General features: G+C 47.4%; 2 protein-coding genes across 7 annotated transcripts in view; one reads left to right on the top strand and one right to left on the bottom strand.

The window, feature by feature from the left end:
* CETN2 (centrin 2) overlaps positions 1 to 18,923 on the top strand; it is a 628,428-nt gene that overhangs the window by 429,406 nt on the left and 180,099 nt on the right. The window lies entirely within an intron of this gene.
* Positions 255 to 4,204, bottom strand: PNMA3 (PNMA family member 3). 3 transcript variants are annotated; one of them, XR_007722437.1, is made up of 3 exons: positions 4,036 to 4,204; positions 1,926 to 3,747; positions 255 to 1,411 (listed from the first exon to the last, which is right to left on the bottom strand). XR_007722437.1 is itself a non-coding variant. In XM_050775343.1 (2 exons), exon 2 carries the CDS (start codon positions 3,639 to 3,641, stop codon positions 2,250 to 2,252), a length of 1,392 nt encoding a protein of 463 aa, XP_050631300.1. In that variant the 5' UTR covers positions 3,642 to 3,747; positions 4,036 to 4,204; the 3' UTR covers positions 255 to 2,249. The 3 variants fall into 3 exon arrangements, 1 of the variants encoding a protein (XP_050631300.1); XR_007722438.1 differs by having other exon boundaries at positions 255 to 1,402; XM_050775343.1 differs by having other exon boundaries at positions 255 to 3,747.

Raw genomic sequence — 18,923 nt, 5'->3', positions numbered from 1 at the left:
GCCACTGCCTGGGCCTACCAGTGTCCTGTCTACTGGGACTATCCAGCCTGCTCAGCTGGGTTTCTTTGCCTGGGTCCGTGGGCTGCAAACCCTAGCTCATGACCAACATGTGCAGATAGGCCATTCTACAATGATTTGTAGACTGAGCCCCAATTATACACCAGTGTTAACAAAGCCATGTGGCCCTCACTCCACCCCAACCCCATCCCCAGCCAACCTCATCCCCAGTTTCCCACAGCAGAGGCGAGGCCGGCTGGAACACTGAATGAAATTTATTGAAGAGAAACATGTACTGAAACATTGAAGAGAAGGGAATCACAACACAGAGAGAAACTGCAAACGGTCACCACAGGACACAGGTCCCAAACAGGTCCCGGGCCCCCTCCTCCTGGGGTTCCCAGCAAGATGCCTCATCTGCCCCTACTCCCACTGCAGCCCCCGCTGCCACCTCCCTCCTTCCTGAGGGCCCCAGGGTCTGCCTCTTGCCTGGACGGTGGACTCTGACAGTGTCCACTGGCTTTAGGGAGCCCCTCCCAAGCCCATCTGCTGGGGCAGGGCCCTGCCCTGTGGCCCTCACAGGACAGTCACAGGACACTGGAAAACAGCAGGGAACACCCCAGCAGGTCGAGGAAACTAAGTCACAAGTAACAACAGGGGTGGAATACCAAAGCACAAAGCTCCTCGGGAACCTCAGGCAGGGCAGCCCCACTCCGTCCTGGGTCCAGTTCTTCCTCTCACAGTCACAGTCACCATCGTGCTCACGGGGTGAATGTCCGCCGTACCCTGACACCTCCTTCCCGCCATCTCCTGGGACTGTGCTGGGGGCCTCCGGGGAGGAGCTGCTCAGAGAAGAACACACACAGCTCCACGAGAACAAGCAGTCACTGGCCTAGATCTACACAGGGAAAGCAGAGGTGGTGCGGGACAGCAGCGAGCAGAGCCTGGGCTCACAGGAAGCTCACAGCATGTGCCCTGGGCCCAGAGGCGGCCGCCTGGGTGGGCGCACAGCACACTACTTTGCGCAGGAACAACGGCTAGTGGTGGGTGGGCGTCTGCTGGATGTGTGGGTCACTACGGGGCCTACACAGGTGAGGGTGAGCTTCCTGGAATGGGGGCAGCCTGTCCCGGGAACAGCGAGTTGGGGGATCCCTCTTGGGAGACCCAGGCAGCTGGCACCCTTGAGAGGGCCTCTTTCCCCCGTCATCTCCCAGCTCAGGATCGGAGGAGTTTGGGATAGACGTCTTCAGGTGCCTCCACCCAGGCCACGGCTGGCTGCTTAGGGGCTGCCTCCAGGCTGGATTCCCCGAGGTGGCAGGGTTGGCACTGGCCTTGGCATCGGCATCTGTTGAGTTGCTTTGGCCATGGCAGCCACAGGTTCTCCTTGCCTGATCTCTCCAGGAGTCTGGTGGCCCTGTGCAGAAACAAGCAGAAGAAGCAAAACCCCACCAAGTCCTCCCTTTTCCTCCTCCTCCTTTGCAACAAAGACTTCCCTTCACAGCCACCCTGGTCCAAGCCAGCTGTGAGGGCAATGGCCTGCCGGGTACCCAGTACCCCTGTTGGGGATCTTCTCATCAATCTTTGGTCTCCTTGCCTGCACGATCTCTGGCTGGCACTGGGCTCCCAGGGCCTTAGGATCTCCTGTCCTCACTGGCACAGGGCCTCCAGGGTGCTGCCTTCCTGGGGCTCCCCTAGTGCAGTGTAGATGATCCTGAAGACAGGATGGACCCTGTGGCCTCCCCTACAAGGCTTTACTTCTGCCCCCCAGCTCTTCCTCTCCAGCCCTGGCACCTTCTGGCAGGGGCAGGCCCCAAGTAGGGTCCTCCAGGTCCCACGTGGCCTGGGGCCAGTGGGCATGTTCAGCTCAAAGTCCACAGGGTGGGTATTTAGGGGTGGCTGGATGAGCAGGACAGAACCCCCAGCCATACCTTCTTCAGCTTCTGCTTCGTTGGGGTCCCCATCTGAGGCCCAGGCATCCCATGTGCTGGATGCAGTGGCTGCCTGCTTTCCTCTCCAGCACCTCTTCCGGGACCCAGACCTGACCCCCACTGAGCCTGTTGCCAGTTGGTCTTGGTTGTTGAAGTCCCTTCCAGCTGGCAGAGAGTGAGAAGGCTTGGCCTTGGTCTGGCTGCCCTGTCCCTCTGCCCCACTCAACTCATCTGCTGTTTGTCTGGGCTTCTCTTTACCCTCCTTCCAATATCTCTTTTGTCTCCTTGGCCTGTGGTAGGAAATGTGGACCTGTTCTCCCGAGCCTACTTGGCCTTGGACTTGGGATGGCTCTTGTCCCAAGCCCAGTTCCCGTTTCCCGACTCAATTGCAGCCTGTTTCTTCTGCTTCACCAAGAGCAGGTTGGAAGGGTTGATGCACTGTACCCTGATGTGGCCGTCTTCCCCACAGCTATAGCAGAATGTGTGGCGTTTCCGTTTCCTTGAACCTCGAGAGCCAGCCCTTGCCACACCACCCCTTCGGTGTTGGCCTCTGCCCCTCCGGCGCCGGTAGCCCTGGGAAGGCCTCACATCAAAACTGTTGCCAGAGGCAGGGAGAGGTACTGCCCCAACCCCAGTGATCCTGGCAGGTGGCCTTGGGGCTACTTCCAGCCCCTCCAGGCTCTCCCTATCTGGACCTAAAGTGGCCTCCCATTCCTCCTCCTCACGCAGGAGCTTCACCAGGGCCAGGAAACCAGGAGGCTTCCTTCGCTGTTTCATCAACTTAAGCTTGTCTCGGAGTTTGTCAGGAAGGGTGGCCCCACTTAAGACTCGTTTCAGGCGAGTCTGATTCACGTTTCTACGTGATACCACATTGTTTTCTACAGCTCTTTGGAGCAGAGGTTCCAAACGTAACACAAAGCTAGATACTTTCTCTCCTGCCTCCTGATAGGCCTTACACAACTTCACCTGGGCAATTTTATGGCTCTCCACAGGTCCGAACACCTGCTGCAAGGCAGCCAGGCACTCCTCCACAGTTATGGAAGCATTGCTGGCCCGGAGCCCACTGACCACCTGGAGAGCAGGGCCGCGTAAGCATTCCATCAGCCTCCGCCTCTTTTCCCCCTCGGGCACCTGCCACATCTGTAGCATCTCAGTGGTGTGCTCAAGCCAGGCATCAAAGGCCAGTGCACCTGGGATGGATATGGTGTTCCCAGAAAACACTCTTAGTTCTCGGTACAACATTTGTTCTAGCAGAGGCTGCACTGCTGCCCCCAGAGTCTGGGCCCAGGTCCAGAACTCTGGTGATATAGTCACTCTTGGAGCCGAACAATTGGTGTCCGACCCGAGGACTCGGTTCATATCTGCCACGGTCCGCCTCTCCTCCTCTAAGAAGCGGTTCAATCTGTCGAGAAATTCCCCATCTGAATTACGGGGTTTTACAATCACTTCCCAGGGCCCCCCCTTTCCTGGTATTTCCCTTGGGAGCAAAGCATAGTCGATATCTTGTGCCAGCTCCAGTAGAATCGCCTGGGCGTTCTCCTCCCTCCTAAACATCCTGCCAATCACCCTGTATCTGCCCAGGTGCCTGCAAGCCTCCTGCAGTGTCTCCTCAAACTCATCCTCTCCACAGTCCTCGGGGATCCCCAGGATGAGCATGCACCTCTGGGTGTTCAGGTGCTCCCCCCGACACCAATCCTGTAACAGGGTCAATGGCATGTCCTCGAATCTCTGCGGATACTAATTTAGGGGGAGTGATCAGGGCAGGAGGCACATATCTGGATCAATTCCTAGGGTGATCGCAGAAGGCCCAGGTCTCCACAGCCTGTAAATAGGAGCAGGGCGAGAGCGAGGTTAATGCCCACCTCTCCGCACGCCCACCCCCACCCCCAGCCGCCCTCCTCCCCTAGCGGCGCCTCTGCAGCCAGGCCCCGCCCCTGCCCAGCCACCCCCCCACCCGTGGGGTCTCTGCGGGCCTCAGCCCCGTCCCCGCGCAGCCCCAGGACCCTGGACCCCTCTCCTGCAGGCTGCTTCAGTTGTGTTCGGGCAGACAGGCGAGGGGCGGCGGAGTCTCCCGGGGCCCAGCTTCTCCCTCCCCAGGTGGGTCTGATACCTTCTCCCGAGGCAAGGTCCCTTCTGGTCGGGGTCCCCACAGGGCTCTCCGGGGGCTATGCGCGGCAGCGGCGGCGGCGAAGGCGCTGGGCCGGGCGGGGTGTCGGGCGCCCCTGGCTCCCAGCGCGGGCGTTCGCTCAGACTGTGGCTCTCCCTCGCTCGCGCAGCACGTGGGCCAGTGCGCCGGCGCCTGCTCGCCGCGGCTCTCTGCAGTGCGGACTCGGGGCGGGGGCGCGGCGGCGATGCAGCGCGGACCCCTCCGCGTCGTCCGGGAGACCGCAGGGCCATTGGCGCGGACGGGTCACGAGGCCGGGCTCTCGCCACCGCCCCTAGGGGCCCCAGGTCTCCGGGTGACGTCACCTGCTCCTCTCCCCTAGCCCCCCCCGCCACGGGGGCCCCCGGGCACACAAGCGCCCGCCCACCCCCACCCCCACTGCGGTGTCCAAAGGTCTGTGGCGGCCAGTCCCAGTGCCTTTGGCTCTCACCACAGCGGTTCCTGGTCCGGGCTCCTGCCCCTCCCGCACGTGCCACGGAGGTGCCAGCAGGGCGAGGGGTCTGCCCCCCGGCATGCCCACCAGAGGGCCAGGGAGTGGTTTGCGGTGCGCCAGGCAGCTCTGCATTATGGCCAGGGTCAGGGAGCCGGGTTCTGGGGTCTGTTCACCTGCTCTTGTCCTCCCCCTCCCCGTCCAGGACTGGTCCTCTGGCTGGAGAGGCCAGGCGAGGCCAGGGGCACCTGGTGCCGGTGCCATCCGTGCAGGAGATGCCCCAGGCACTCACGCAGCTCACGCACACCACCCCAAGGAGGGTCTACCATCTCCCTGCTGTCCGTCCCACTGCTGGGACCTGCAGCCCTCCAGCCAAAGCGCTTCGCTGCCCAGGTGCTAGTGGACAGGTTTACCGGGGCCTTTCCGGTTTTACGTGCTGCAAATCTAGTGACTTGGGAAACCACTTCCAGGGCTTGGAGCCCAATCCCTTGGGCCTGCCCTTCCTTGGCAGCCGTGCGCCATGGGTTCTATTGTATCTGTTTGATCCCAGGGCAGCAGCCAAATGAAGAAGGGAGTGACTGCCCCTCAGGCAGTGGGCCCAGATGTTCTGTGGGTCCTGCCTGCTCTGCCAGCCGCATGCTCAACTCCTGTTCACACAGCTTCAGCTCCTTTCCAAACACACAGAGGGGCTTGTGGTTGGTTTTCAGGCCAGGTTCACCCATCCAGCCAAGTCTGGGAGGCCACCTTGCAGTGAGTGGGGCACAAAACTGTCCAGACTTCCTGTACCACCCTGAGTTGGTCAGTGTTCTGCTTGTCAGCCTGGCACTTGTCAGGGACCAAGAAGAAATGGCCCCAGGGGCTTTTCCCTGGTCAGACAGAATTCCTAAAATATCTTTACAGGAGTTATTTCATTTACTCCTCACCAGAACTCTGAGACAGGTATTAACATTATCCTGATTTGCCTCATGAGGCTCAGAGAGATTAAGAGACATTTTCAAGGTCACACACCGTATTGAAGGTAAAATTGAGACTGGATTCTAAATTGGTGCCCATCAATCTTTGAGTAGAGTTGGGATTATTTCTCCCCTGGTTGCTTTGTGCCTGTTAGAATTTATTTCTCTCATTTTTGTCCATTCACAGTCCCTTGCTTTGTCACTCCAAGGGCTCAACCAGTTTCAAACTGAACCTTCGTCTGCCCAACTTGCAGGGGTGGAAACAGAGGTTCAGAGAAGGGACACTACTGGCCCAAGGTCACACAGTGAGTAAATGACAAAGCTTGAGATGTCAAGGGGAGATGCCAAGTATTAGTGCCAAGGCGGAGGGGCGTGTCTGGAATGTCTCCAGAAAGAAGCCTGTGAAGTTCCCAGACAGATGCAGTGATCTGTGGATGTTCTGGGCATTGGGAAAAAAGGATTTGGAAACACTGGTATCAAGATGATAATGTGAATATGTCCAATTTGAAAAGTTTTAGAACTCCTTTATATTGGAGTTAACCTTTGCCCTTGAAACCAGTGGAAATGTCTTAATTACTTTTGCTTCCCCATCTCCTTGCATGGTAGATAACACAGCAGCACCAAAGTTGGGGAACTGATGGATAAACATTATTACTTGTAAAGTGAAAGATATAATAGAGCATGAAGGAAGCAACCTCCACTGGGGTGACCTTGCCCAGCTTAGACCAGTAGTGACTATCAGGCTCACAAAAGGGGGCAGATTTATGGGCACCACCTCTGCAATCTGATCTGCTGAGTCTGAAACAGACCTGGGAATTTTTAAAAGAGCTTCTGGCAATTAAATACTTTATAAAATACATTCTGCAATATTTAACATACACAAAACTTACTTAAAAAGTACATCCAGTACTCCTGAAGGTAGTAATTGGATGAAGACATAAAACACTGCCAGTGAGGTAAGCACCTGCAGATTCCTTCCCTGTTGTCTCCCACTCTTGTCCTCCACGTGCATTTTTTTGTGCTTTTTCTGCAAATGACTATATCCCTAAACAATTGTTTTTGTCTCTTTTACACTTGGTAGAAATGATATCATACTATTCATATTCATCACTGTATTAACGAATTATTGTTTGTATCACCATTTTGATATAAGCAAATTTTATTCCTCAATTTTCACTTCTGTATAGTATTCCATTATGTGTGTGTACCAAAATTTATCAGTTTTCCTATTGACAGATATTTAAGTTGTTTCCCATTTTTACTCTCAGAAACAATGCTGCTTTAAATATTCTTGGAGAGTTCCTCTACGTTATGTACCTAGCCATGGCATTGCTGAATCAAAGACTATCTTTAATATTCAGAGACATTGCCAAATTTTCTTCTGGGTTGCTGTACAAATTTATGTTTCCATCAAGCTCTATATCATCACTAACATTTCATTTTGTGTGACTTAAATGTTGTTAATCCTGAGGAATGTCAATTGTTGTTATGCTTTTATGTAGAATTTCTATGATTATAAATTAGATTTAATACGTTGGTTGGGGGGGCATTTTTTATTCCTCTTGAAATTCCTATTTTTTCTCAATTCTCAATTGAGGTGCTTCTCTTAATTCTTTCATAGGAGTTATTTATTTACTTTGGACATTTCTTCCCGTTAAGTTACTATTCCTGCACAACCAGTTACCCAAAACATACTGGCTTAAAACAACCATTTTATTCTGCTCACAATTTTGTAAGTCAGAAATTGAGAGAAGGTTTAGCTGGGCAGTTCACTCATGGGATCTCTCATGTGGTTGCAGTGAGAGATGAGTTTGAGAATCGAATAATCTAAAGACTCAACAAGGCTGGGCACCCAAGATGGTTCATTCATATGGCTGGCATTGAGTCACACTTTTGGTACTTGCAGCCCAAAGTATGCTAATTCTTATAAAAGCTCAGATAACAATAGCTCCTCTGAATCGTCATTATTGGATCAATTAAATTTTTTATTTGGACTTTAAGAAATTTCTCTGGGAAAATACACAGATGGACAGAAATTACTCCTCCAAATTTAAGACTGTTAGGGGTTGAATTATGTCTCCCCCCCACCTCAATTCGTATGGTGAAGTCCTAATCCTTGGGACCTCAGAATGTGACCTTATTTGAAAATAGCGTCATTGTAGGTGTACATAGTTAATATGAAATCATGCTGGAGTAGTGTGAGCCCCTAATCCAATGTGACAAATGTCCTTATAACAAGGAAATTTGAACACAGAAACATGAAGATGCTCAGGGAGAACACAATGTGAAGATGAAGGCAGAGACTGGGGTGATGCTTCCACAAACAAATGCATGCCAAAGATTGGCAGTAAAGCCCCAGAAGCTATGAGAAAGGTCCCTGAGCAGATTCTCCCTCACCAGTCCCAGAAGGAGCCAATATTGACAATACTTTGATGGTCTTCTGGCCTCCAGAAATGTGAGACATTCCATTTCTATTGCTTTAGAAATTTAGGTACTAAATTGTTTTAGTACCTAGTGTGGTACCTTGGTACAGTAACTCTAGAAAACTAATAAAAAGATTAAACTGCAAATCTTCTAATGGTAAAATGCTGAAAGGTTTCTGAAATGGAATCTGGAATAGATGGCATAACTATTTAATAATAACGAGGATACATGAGAGCCAGAAGAGAGCAAAGGAATGACTTATAAGATTAAAAAAAAAAAAAAATCTGGAAGTAAAGAGACAAGAACAACTCCCCTCAGTGGCAAAAGCCTGTGCACCACTGCATCCCTCCCCGAGAGCCTATATCCCACCGCTGTTGCCACCATCCCCAAGAGAAAGGCTGAAGGGGATGCTAAAGGAGATAAATCCAACATGAAGGACAAACCACAGAAAAGATCCGAGAGGTTGTCTGCTAAACCTGCTTCTCCAAAGCCAGAGCCCAAGCCTAAAGAGGCCCCTGCAAAGAAGTGAGTGAAAGTACCCATAGGGAAAAGGGTAAATGCTGGTGCTGGCAAGGAGGGGAATAACTCTGCAGAAAATGGAGATGACAAAACAGACCAGGCACAGAAAGCTGAAGGCCCTGGAGATGCCATGTGAAGTGTCTGCATTTTTGATAACTGTGTACTTCTGGTGACTGAAGAGTTTGAAATACTATTTTTTATCGAGTTTTATAAAAATTCAGAATTTTGTTTTACTTTTTTAAAGCTATGTTGTTACTACACAGAGCACTTCATTGTTTTTTGGGAGGAAAGGGGCATAGGTCACTAATAGGATGTCTATGAAGCTGGATTGATGTGGGGAAAACACCTTTCCCTTCTAGGTTTCAGAGACTTCCTATTGGTTCCCAAGAGGAGGGATTCCCTGACTTTGACACACATGGCCACCTTGGCACAAAAGCCTTGGTATGGAAAAACAAATTGTTTTTATGTCCTCTTCTCCCTTTCCACCTTTCATCATAGACTTAACTCGCTTAAACCCAGACACCTGTTGGGACCTGAACCCAAATAATTGGTTACCAGTGTGTCAGGCAATCTGGACTTTCCAGTGATGCCACTGAGATAGTGCCCCTCAAAAGAGCAGTGGTTCTGTTTCTAGATTGTGGATCATCAGATAAATTCTGCCATTTTCATTTCACTTCCTGAAAGTCAGGGTCAACTCATAAAAGGCTGTTAAACAACATGCTAAATGGGAAATGTCAACCTTCACTCTAAACTTTCCCTGTTCAGAGCATCAGATGAAGTCTTCATTGGGTTTTATAGTGGCTTTCTGATTTTTGGTAGTCCATTGAAGTAGGGAATTTGAAATGTTTTATGCTGTGCATGATTGTCTGCCCATGTCCTGCCTGAAATACCACGATTGTTTCTGGAAAGTATCTTTAATAAAGCTGGATACAGTTTGGCTTGGGGAAAAAAAAAAGAAGAATATTTCTTTTACAGGTTAAATTTAAGTAACAATTGGTCACTATCTGTTCCCTTTTCATTTGCCTCATTGTGCTCTAAATAAGAACTTTTACATTTTTCCTGACCAACAGAAGGCCAGGGCGCCACAGGAACAAGCCGTCCTTGATCGTAGGATGATGTAAAGTTACAATTACCAGTTCTTTTTAATCATAAAATTCCCACACAAACAGATAGTGATTATGGGTCAAAGTTTTATTTAACTCATTAGTGATGGAGGAGCAGAATGAAGAGCTGGTTTGAAAATATTTGAAGGACTTATAGTTTTGGGGGAAAGAAATGATGAGGTAAATTGCTAAGTTAAATTCAAAACTGATTTATGCCTTATGAGACAATAGGGCCATGGCACTTTGGTGTTATCTTTTCTCCCATTCAGGAAAAAAAACACACCTTTGTTACTTTACAGAATTATAAAACATTTGGACTAAAATGAATTTTTAGTCAGTCAAAGTTAAATTTCTGGGAACAATCAAGTGATAATTAGAAAATTATCCCAATATTAAAAAGTCAGAGTCATCATTTTGCAGCATTTTAAATTTAAAAGCCTTAGAGCTGTTTTAGGTTACCAGCAACACTGAACAGAAGGTAGAGAGTTCCCATGTACCTCCTCTACATTCCCAACACACAACCCCTGCCACTACTGACATCCTGCACCAGAGTGGTACATTTGTTACAACTGATGAAAATACACGGACATAGCATTGTCACTCAAAGTCCATAGTTTAATTAGGATTCTGTATTAGTCTGTTCTCACACTTCTATGAAGAAATACCCGAGACTGGAGAAGTTATAAAGAAAGGAAGTTTAATTGACTCACAGTTTTGTATGGCTGGGGAGGCCTCAGGAAAGTTACAATCATGGTGGAAGGGGAAGCAAACACATCCTTCTTCATACAGTGGCAGGAGAGAGAATGAGAGCCAAGTGAAGGGGGAAGCCCCTTACAAAACCATCAGATCTCATGAGAACTTACTATCACAAGAACAGTATGGGGGAAACTGCCCCCATGATTCAGTTATTGCCACCTAGTCCCACCCTTGACATGTGGGGATTATTACAATTCAATATGAGATGTGAGTGAGGACACAGAGCCAAACCATATTATTCCACCCCTAGTACCCCAAATGTCATGTCCTCACATTTCAAAACACAATCATGCCCTTCCAACAGTCCCCCAAAGTCTTAACTCATTCCAGCATTAACCCAAAAGTCCAAGTTCAAAGTCTCATCTGAGACAAGGCAAGTCTCTTTCGCCTATGAGCCTATAAAATCAAAAGCAATTTAGTTACTTCCTAGATACAATGGGGATATAGGCATTAGGAAAACACACCTGCTCAAAATGGGAGAAACTGGCCAAAACAAAGGGTCTACAGGCCCCACGCAAGTCCAAAAATCTAATAGGGCAGTCATTAAACCTTAAAGTTCCAATATGATCTCCTTTACCTCCATGTCTCACATCCAGGTCACACTGATGCAAGAAGTGGGCTCCCATGGCCTTGGGCAGCTCTGCCCCTGTGACTTTGCAGGGTACAGCCCCCTTCCCAGCTGCTTTCACAGGCTGGTGTTGAGTATCTGTGGCTTTTCCTGGTGCCATGGTGCAAGCTGTCATTGGATCTACCATTCTGGGGTCTGGAGGATGGTGGCCCTCTTCTCACAGCTCCACTAGGCTGTGCCCCAGTGGGAACTCTGTGTTGGGTTTCCTGCCCAACCCCACATTTCCTTTCCACACTGCCTGAGCAGAGATTCTCCATGAGGGCCCCACCCCTGCAGAAAACTTCTTCCTGGACATCCAGGAGTTTCCATAACATCTCCTGAAATCTAGGTGAAGTGTCGCAAACCTCAGTTATTGACTTCTCTCACCCGCAGGTGCAACACCATGTGTAAGCCTTCAAGGCTTGAGGCTTGCACCCTCTGAAGCAATGGCCTGAGCTCTACATTGGCCCCTTTTAGCCATGGCTGTGACGCAGGGCACCAAATCCTGAGACTGCACAAAACAGCAATGGTTCCCTGGGCCTGGCCCACAAAACCATTTTTTTCCTTCTAGGCCTCTGGGCCTGTGATGGGAGAGGCTGCCATGAAGACCTCTGACATTTCCTGGAGACATTGAGGAGGAGCACATAACCTGTAATATTCCAGTGCTGGTAACTGGAGCCTGGAATGGAATGGTGCCTTAAGTGGAAGTACTGTTGAAAATTATAAACAATCACAAGGAGAAATAAGTGGAAGATAAGAGTGAGCAATGGAACTTTCTTGCTTCTAAGTAGGAAGAAAGTGGGCAATTTCATGGAAGAGAAACATGGCAGAAGAGGACATGGCTTTATTTATTAGATATTTGGGCCCTCTTGAAAATCACAAACTAGAAATGTTGTATAATACTCATGTGCCATTGCATTTCATACAATTTGTAGGGTTACCTTTTTATATGGTAAGCTTTTGGATATTGGAGCCCCCTTGGTTTTTGTCCTGGGGGAAGGTGAGCTTTTCCTCATTTGTGGCTGACACATTTACTTGACTTGGCCAGTCGGGGTCACCATAATGCCACTGTAGACTGCATGATAACAGGAGGGTCTCCATTAATGTGGTTGAATTTGACACTTCTGGGGAAGACACAGGAGACACAGACATGGTGTAGGCTTCAGAGTGTTGCCTTTAGGATGGCAAAGTAGGATTGGTCTGTGGAGGCAAAATGTCAGAGGCTGCCCCCTTGAAATCAATAGAGTTAGGCTTCGATTATGACCAGCTAGGTTATCTTCATATTGGCCATCAGTTTATATAGGTAATCGCTATATTGGAAACCCCAGTCAACTCATGGAGACATGAAGTTCTGTCCATGCCACATGGTATTGTCATGAGTCCCAGCCCTATGCAATGATCTTATGTATGTGTGCATGTGGGCAGGGTGGGCAGGGTGGTGGTGATGTGTTAGCAGCTGGTACCTGACTTTTTGTTTTTGGTTCTCTGGTGTAGTACTTTTGGAAATTTCAGAAATACCAGGTTTCTTATCAGTCACTGGGGAAGGCCTTCCATTTCTCACTTTATAGATGTCAGGTGTCAGAGAGTACAAATTCATGGACCCAGTATAGTTTTCTCACCAAATGACCTTTGGGAGCTTAGCATCTCCATTCTAAACCTTCCTGTCTTTCACTTTGTTTTTTTTTGTTTGTTTGTTTGTTTTTTTGTTTTTTTTGTTGAGACATGGTTTTGCTGTGTTGCCCAGGCTGGAGTACAGTGGTGTGATCATGGCTCACTGTAGCCTTGTCCTCCTGAGCTCAGGCAATCCTCCCACCTCAGCCTCCTGAGTAGCTAGGACTATAGGTGTGTGCCACCAGCCCAGCTAATTTTTTTGTATTTTTTATAGAGATGGGGTTTCACCATCTTGCCCAGGCTCGTCTCAAATTCTGGGCTCAAGCAATCTAACTACCTTGGCCTCCCAAAGTGCTGGGATTACAGGTATGAGCCATCATGCCTGGCCCTGTCTTTCACGTCTAATATCAACAGTGGTTGTTAGCAACTAAGGGGGCTGGAGAAAGAAACACACCCAGGGAGTTTAGTCATCCCAGCATACAACCTCTTGATTGCACCAGCACCATTTTCAGTATACAAGGTTTCCTTGCTCCTATAAAGGAATGATTCACAAAACCTAAACTCCATACTTCAGTGCTAGCTTAAAATTACCAATTTATGCCTAGTGTTCCATTATTGGAACTCTAAGCATGTGGGAGTTATTTATATCCTACTGCTCAAGGTCATCACCAAGGTCTGATTGTAAAAATTCAAAAAATTGCAACCTCAGGCATAAATGGGTTAAATCAATATCCCTTAAAGAAAATGAAAATATCTTTCGTAACCAATAGTCCATAACAGGAATCTAAAGCATCCTTCCCCTAATAGTTTACAATAATTATATGTAAAACTTCAGTCCCAGTGACGTGAGGGTGGGGCTAAGGGGTGATTGGAAGCATAAGGAGCATTTTCCTGGGTGACTAAATGGTGGTTCAGGAATTCACCAGGGTGTGGGTGTGGGTGGCCTTTGCCAAAACTACAATATTTCCTGAAATGCAGGGTTTGGAAATGTGAGGAATCTAGTTGACCTCCAAAAGGCTATACTTTCAGCATGTTTGTTTATAGTAACTTTGCAAGTTATGTGCCAGGATTCCATGGTTGTATACGCTTGGGTCCACGAAGTCACTAGGGAACCAGCCAGAGAGCTTCTGGTTCCTGGGTGGAATAAAGAGCTGAAATATTAAATGCACCAGCACTATTAGCTGCCAATCCTCTGCAGTGGCAGCTTCAGTGCCTTATCCCTGCATGGGATCCAATGTCAAATCACGGAGTCTCTTCTAGGTGGACAGCAAGCCAATGCTCAGATCAGAGAGTCTTTTGGAAGCAGCATCTTTGTTAAACCCTAACAACAGACTAGGGTCAGATCTACTTATGTAAACCTGTAAAATACTAGAAGCTGGTTTCAAAATTAAGTAATGGGAATTCTTGAAATTCTTAAACTGCATTGCCCAAAATAAGAAAAAGTTCAATAGGAGGGCTGATGACAGTTAACTAAATTACAGATCTGAAAGTTAAGGATCGAGGAACTCTCCCAGAAAATGCCAAAAGACAAAGAAGTGGAAACGAACATGAGGAAAAGAGCACTAACAGAATTTCCCAAAAGAGATTACAGAGGAAAAAGGAAGCCACTTTTTCCCCTTCCCATGAGGGGGCCCCGGGGACAGCACCCTTCCTCCACACAGTCCCAGACACACACTGCTTTAGTGGACTACACATGCTCGTTTCTACTTCCTTGTCTTCCTTCTGTGTTCTCCAGCAGGTAAAAACGTATTGCAGAACGTTGTAACTTGGCTGAACCCACTTAAACTCTGATTGGGACATCAGGACGGGCTGCGATCTGACGACAGTTGGACTATATATGTTCCATGCACACATACTCTTAGCATAAATCTGGGAAGCCCTTTCTGTTTCTTAGCATTCTCTGGGGAGAGCGGTTCCGGAACCATCCAGGCTTGGGGGCTGCAAAAGGAACAGCAGCATGCCCAACACTCTGAGCCCTCCTCCCCATACCCCGACTCCACCAACTGCAAATCTAGGCACTAAGCTATCTTGAGGGCCATCCACTGCTGGTGGGAGATCCTAGCATGGGCACATGCCCTGGGGTCTAGGCCCAGGCCACTGTGAGCCTGACAGGTTAAACCTCCCCTCTGCTGCCACCTGTGAGATCACCACCACACCTGAGATGCCACCTTGGTCTGCTTTTGAAGGTGTTTGAAACACTAAAGAGTGTCTCATATGATAGGCAGGTAATTTTCATTAAATATTTGGAAGTGTTTGGCTGATAGGGCCAATGTTTGAAGGTTTGTGGGAAGTTGATGTGGGCAAATCTCCAAATAGGGGCTCAGCCCAGGAGGGTTCTTGGCTTCATGCATGAACAAATTCAAAAGAAAGCCAACAGAGTAAAGTGAAAGCAAAACAAGTTTATCAGAGCAACAAAGTACAGGAAAATGGTTGCTCCATAGACAGAGCAGGGCTACCCCATAAGCACAGTAGCCCTCGTGGATTGCTGGCTAGTTATATTTATAGCTACTCCTTAATTATGTTCTAAATAAGGCATAAGTGATTCATGAATTTTCTAGAAAAGGGGTGGAACCAAGAGTTCCTCCCCTTTTAAACCATATAAGGTAACTTCCAGGCATTGTCATGGCATTTGTAAACTGCCATGGCACTGGTGGGAGTGTCTTTTAGCATGCAAATGTATGATAATTAGCCTGTAATGAGCAGTGGGGGCAACCAGAGGTCCCTTTCATCCCCACTTTGGTTTTATCTGTTATGACCGGTTTCTTTACTATAACATATTTTGACCAGATCTTGTTTTTATCAGTGGGGTCATGACCAGTGCTCAGAAAACAAGTCCTGCTGATCTCCTACCTCAAAATTACTTTGTTAAATGCATAGAATATGCATTCAGATGAATCTTGGCCATTTGTCTTTTATTGTTATTGTTATTAATTGGCTGCTTTCACATTTATGAGATTAATGATAAACAAAAATTAAACAAAGGACAAATAGCAACAAATACTTCTCTGCCTGCCTTCTCCTCCTCCCCTGAGCTATATACATAGCCCCAGGTGGCCTTCAGGGTGATCTAGGATGTCTGGGTCCCCAGCCAGTCTCTGCCTCCATTTATCCAGCATCTTGCCATACACAGCCACCCCACCTCCCCTGGATTTCTCTTGCACTACTGTGAAGGCAGATGCACTCCAACTCTAAGATTCAGCTAGAGTGCCATTAATTAAGAGTTTCTTAATATTGTTCCTGGGATCATGGACCTCTGGCTGAGCTTTCCCCCTAGAGTGCTCCCTAAAAGGTGAGGGCCATGTAAACTGTATTCTCTGTTGCCCCTCTTTTGCCTAGCTCACAAACCACTCACAGGGGGAGTAAACATTGATCCAGGCACTCAGCTTCCTCCTCATGTTCTCTTTCCATTCCTCAGTAACAGAAATACCCCCGAATATCAAAATCTCCATGCTTCCATCCACAGGCTCTGGGAGGAAGGAGCTGGGGGAACTACGTGTATGCAGCTAACACCTGAAGAATTCGATTAGGTCCTATATGAGTTTCCTGTGGATGCTTTAACAAATTATTACACACTGTGTGGCTTAAAACAACAGAATTTTATTCTCTCACAGTTCTGGAGGTTGGAAGTCTAAAATCAGTATCACTGGGCTGAAACAAGATGTCATCAGGGCCCCACTTTCTCTGGAGGCTCCAGGGGAGGATCCATTCCTAGCTCTTTCAATATCTAGTGACTGCCTGTATTCCTTGGTCTTAAGGCCAGCATTTTCAAACCTGTCTGTCTTCCCTCATCATATCACCTCCTCCTGTATGTGGGTGTGTGTGCAGACAATCTGCCTTTACCTCCTTATAAGGACAAGTGTGATTGGATTTAGAGCCCACCGAGATAATCCAGGATAATCTCCCCATCTCAAGATCTTTAGCTTAATCACATTGTAAAGACCCTTTTCCCAAATAAGGTAATACATACAGATTCCAGGAATTTGGACCTGCTATCCTTGGGGGGCCATTATTCAACCTACCACAGGTCCCAATTTGTGCCCTGGCTCTGGTCCAACCCATGATGCCCACCCCCACCCCTAGGGTAGCAGTGGATCCTACCAGTTTACAGAGTCCTCTCCACAGCCTCCCTTCCCCTGATCGCTTCCTTTGGAAAGTTCCTGCAGATACTTATCTAAGAAACTTTCACAATAAAACACAGTCAGTCTTGGCTTTCTGGTTGAAAAATTCTTTTTGACCCTTATATGTCTCCCCAACCTAAGAACTGATAGTTCCTGGCTCCAGCCTGGATGAAAAGGTTGAATTTTACAGCTGTCTGTTGCTAACAGCCCTCTATAGGAATAGGCTCAGATTTTTCAAATGCCTCATAGTGGCACACTTGAAAGACAAACAAGCTTCTCTCTTATTAATACAGATCATATCACATAAGTTCACTGTTATAGCATGACATTCTTGATACAAGTTATACAGGGGTGAGAACAGAGAGGAAAAGAGAACATGAAGGAAATACAGAGACCACCCTGCCATCTTCACCTCTTTGTGTAATATTGTGTCTAATTAGATAGATTGACACCAAACTTATCAAAGTACTCACTGGCCAGGTGTGGTGGCTCATGCTGGTAATCTCAGCAATTTGGGAGCCTTAGATAGGAGGATGGCTTGAGCCCAGGAGTTCAAGACCAACCTGGGCAAAATGGAAAGATCCCATCTCTACAAGAAATGAAAAATTAGCTGGATGTGGTGGCATGTGCCTGTGCCCCCAGTTACTTGGGAAATTGAAGTGGGAGGATCACTTGCGCCTGGGAGTTTGAGGCTGCAGTAAGCTGTGACCACATCACTGCACTCCCGCCTGGGCAACAGAGTGAGACCCTGTCTCAAAAAAGTAATATATTTTTTTAAACCACTTACTGCTGAGAAGGACAGTGAGGTTTAGGAAGTGATCAAAGAGAATTTTTTATTTTTACTTGATTTAATTTTGTAAACATTGAATGAATGTTTTGTTTGTCCAACTGAAGAAACAAGATAAATATGGATGAACTAACACAGAATGATTTCCATGAGTTACCATTTGAGACAAAAAAACAAGACACTAGACAGCACTTACAGGACAATCTCATTTAAGTAAAATAAAACCAAATTATATGAATATATTTACATGTATGAGTGTTAAAGGAATAGGCAGAGTTCTGGAAGGATGCTGACTGAGGAATTCACAGTGTTCACCTCTGGGGAACGAAAGGGATGGGGTGGAAATGTGACTTTCAGTATTTCTTCTATATATCTCCCTGTTGTTTGAATTCTTTACCATGAAAATACAGTCAGGAAGTATAATGGCTGGTTTTGTGTCAACTTGGCTAGGCTACAGTTCCCAGTTGCTTGGTCAAAGTATCTAGATGTGGCTGTGATGCTATTTTTTAAGATATTATTAACATTTAAATCAACAGACTTTGAGTAAAGCAGATTGTCCTCTTCCACAATGTGGATGGGTCTCATCTGGTCAGTTGGAGGCCTTAAGAGAAAAGACCGAGGTCCCTTGAAGAGAAAGGAATTCTGTGTTCAGACAGCCTTTGGACTCAAGCTGCAACATTAACTCTTCCCTGGGTCTCAAGCCTGCTGCCCTACCCTACAGATTTCAGACTTGCCAGCCCCCAACTCACAATCATGTGAGCCAGTTCCTTAATCTCTCTCTCTCTCTCTCTCTGTCTCTCTCTGCCTCTCTCTGCCTCAACAGGAGATACATCTATCTCTCCTATTGATTCTGTTTCTCTGGACAGCCCTAACTGATACCAAGATGAGAACATAGAAAAGGAGTCATTTTTCCATTCAGGACTCTGCTTCAAAGACATGCTCTTGAGCTGAAGAGTCCTGGCTCGAAATTCTGCCTTTACTGCCCCTATCTGTGTCCTTGACCAATTAAGTTGAACTTGATGAATGTCTGCTTATTTCTCTGTATTAACGAGAGGAGTCACAGGAAAGGCCATTTGCATTACTGATGCACATTGAGCATAACCACAGTTCAGCAAGTACCATTTATTGTTGTTAATAATGTTTATTTTTCATTTTGTGCTAAGAAAACTATCGAAAACAATTTAAGGGTTTTGAGCAGGGAAGTGATATAATCTTACCTGTTTTTTAAAAAAGAATTCTGACTGCTATATGGGGAATGCCTAGGTGGGAGGTAAGAGTGGATGAAAGGAGAGCAATGAAGGAGGTCGTTGCACTAACACAGAGGAGTGATTTGGACTAGGATGGTGGTGGAAGAGATAAAGAGAAGTAGAAATGTTTGAGAACATTTAAGGAGTAACAATTTTATTGATTTGACTTCTGCTTATGGGTATAAAAGAGTAGCTTTTGGCAGACAAATGCTCCTATAGAGAACAAGAAGAAAAGTCCGATGAAACATGACAAAAGGATCAGTTTAAAGGCACTGGAGA

The sequence above is a fragment of the Macaca thibetana genome, chromosome X (genome assembly GCF_024542745.1).
Source record: "Macaca thibetana thibetana isolate TM-01 chromosome X, ASM2454274v1, whole genome shotgun sequence".
Lineage (NCBI taxonomy): Eukaryota > Metazoa > Chordata > Mammalia > Primates > Cercopithecidae > Macaca > Macaca thibetana.
Note: the sequence above shows the minus strand (reverse complement) of the source record. Positions and strands in the feature narration are given on the sequence as shown.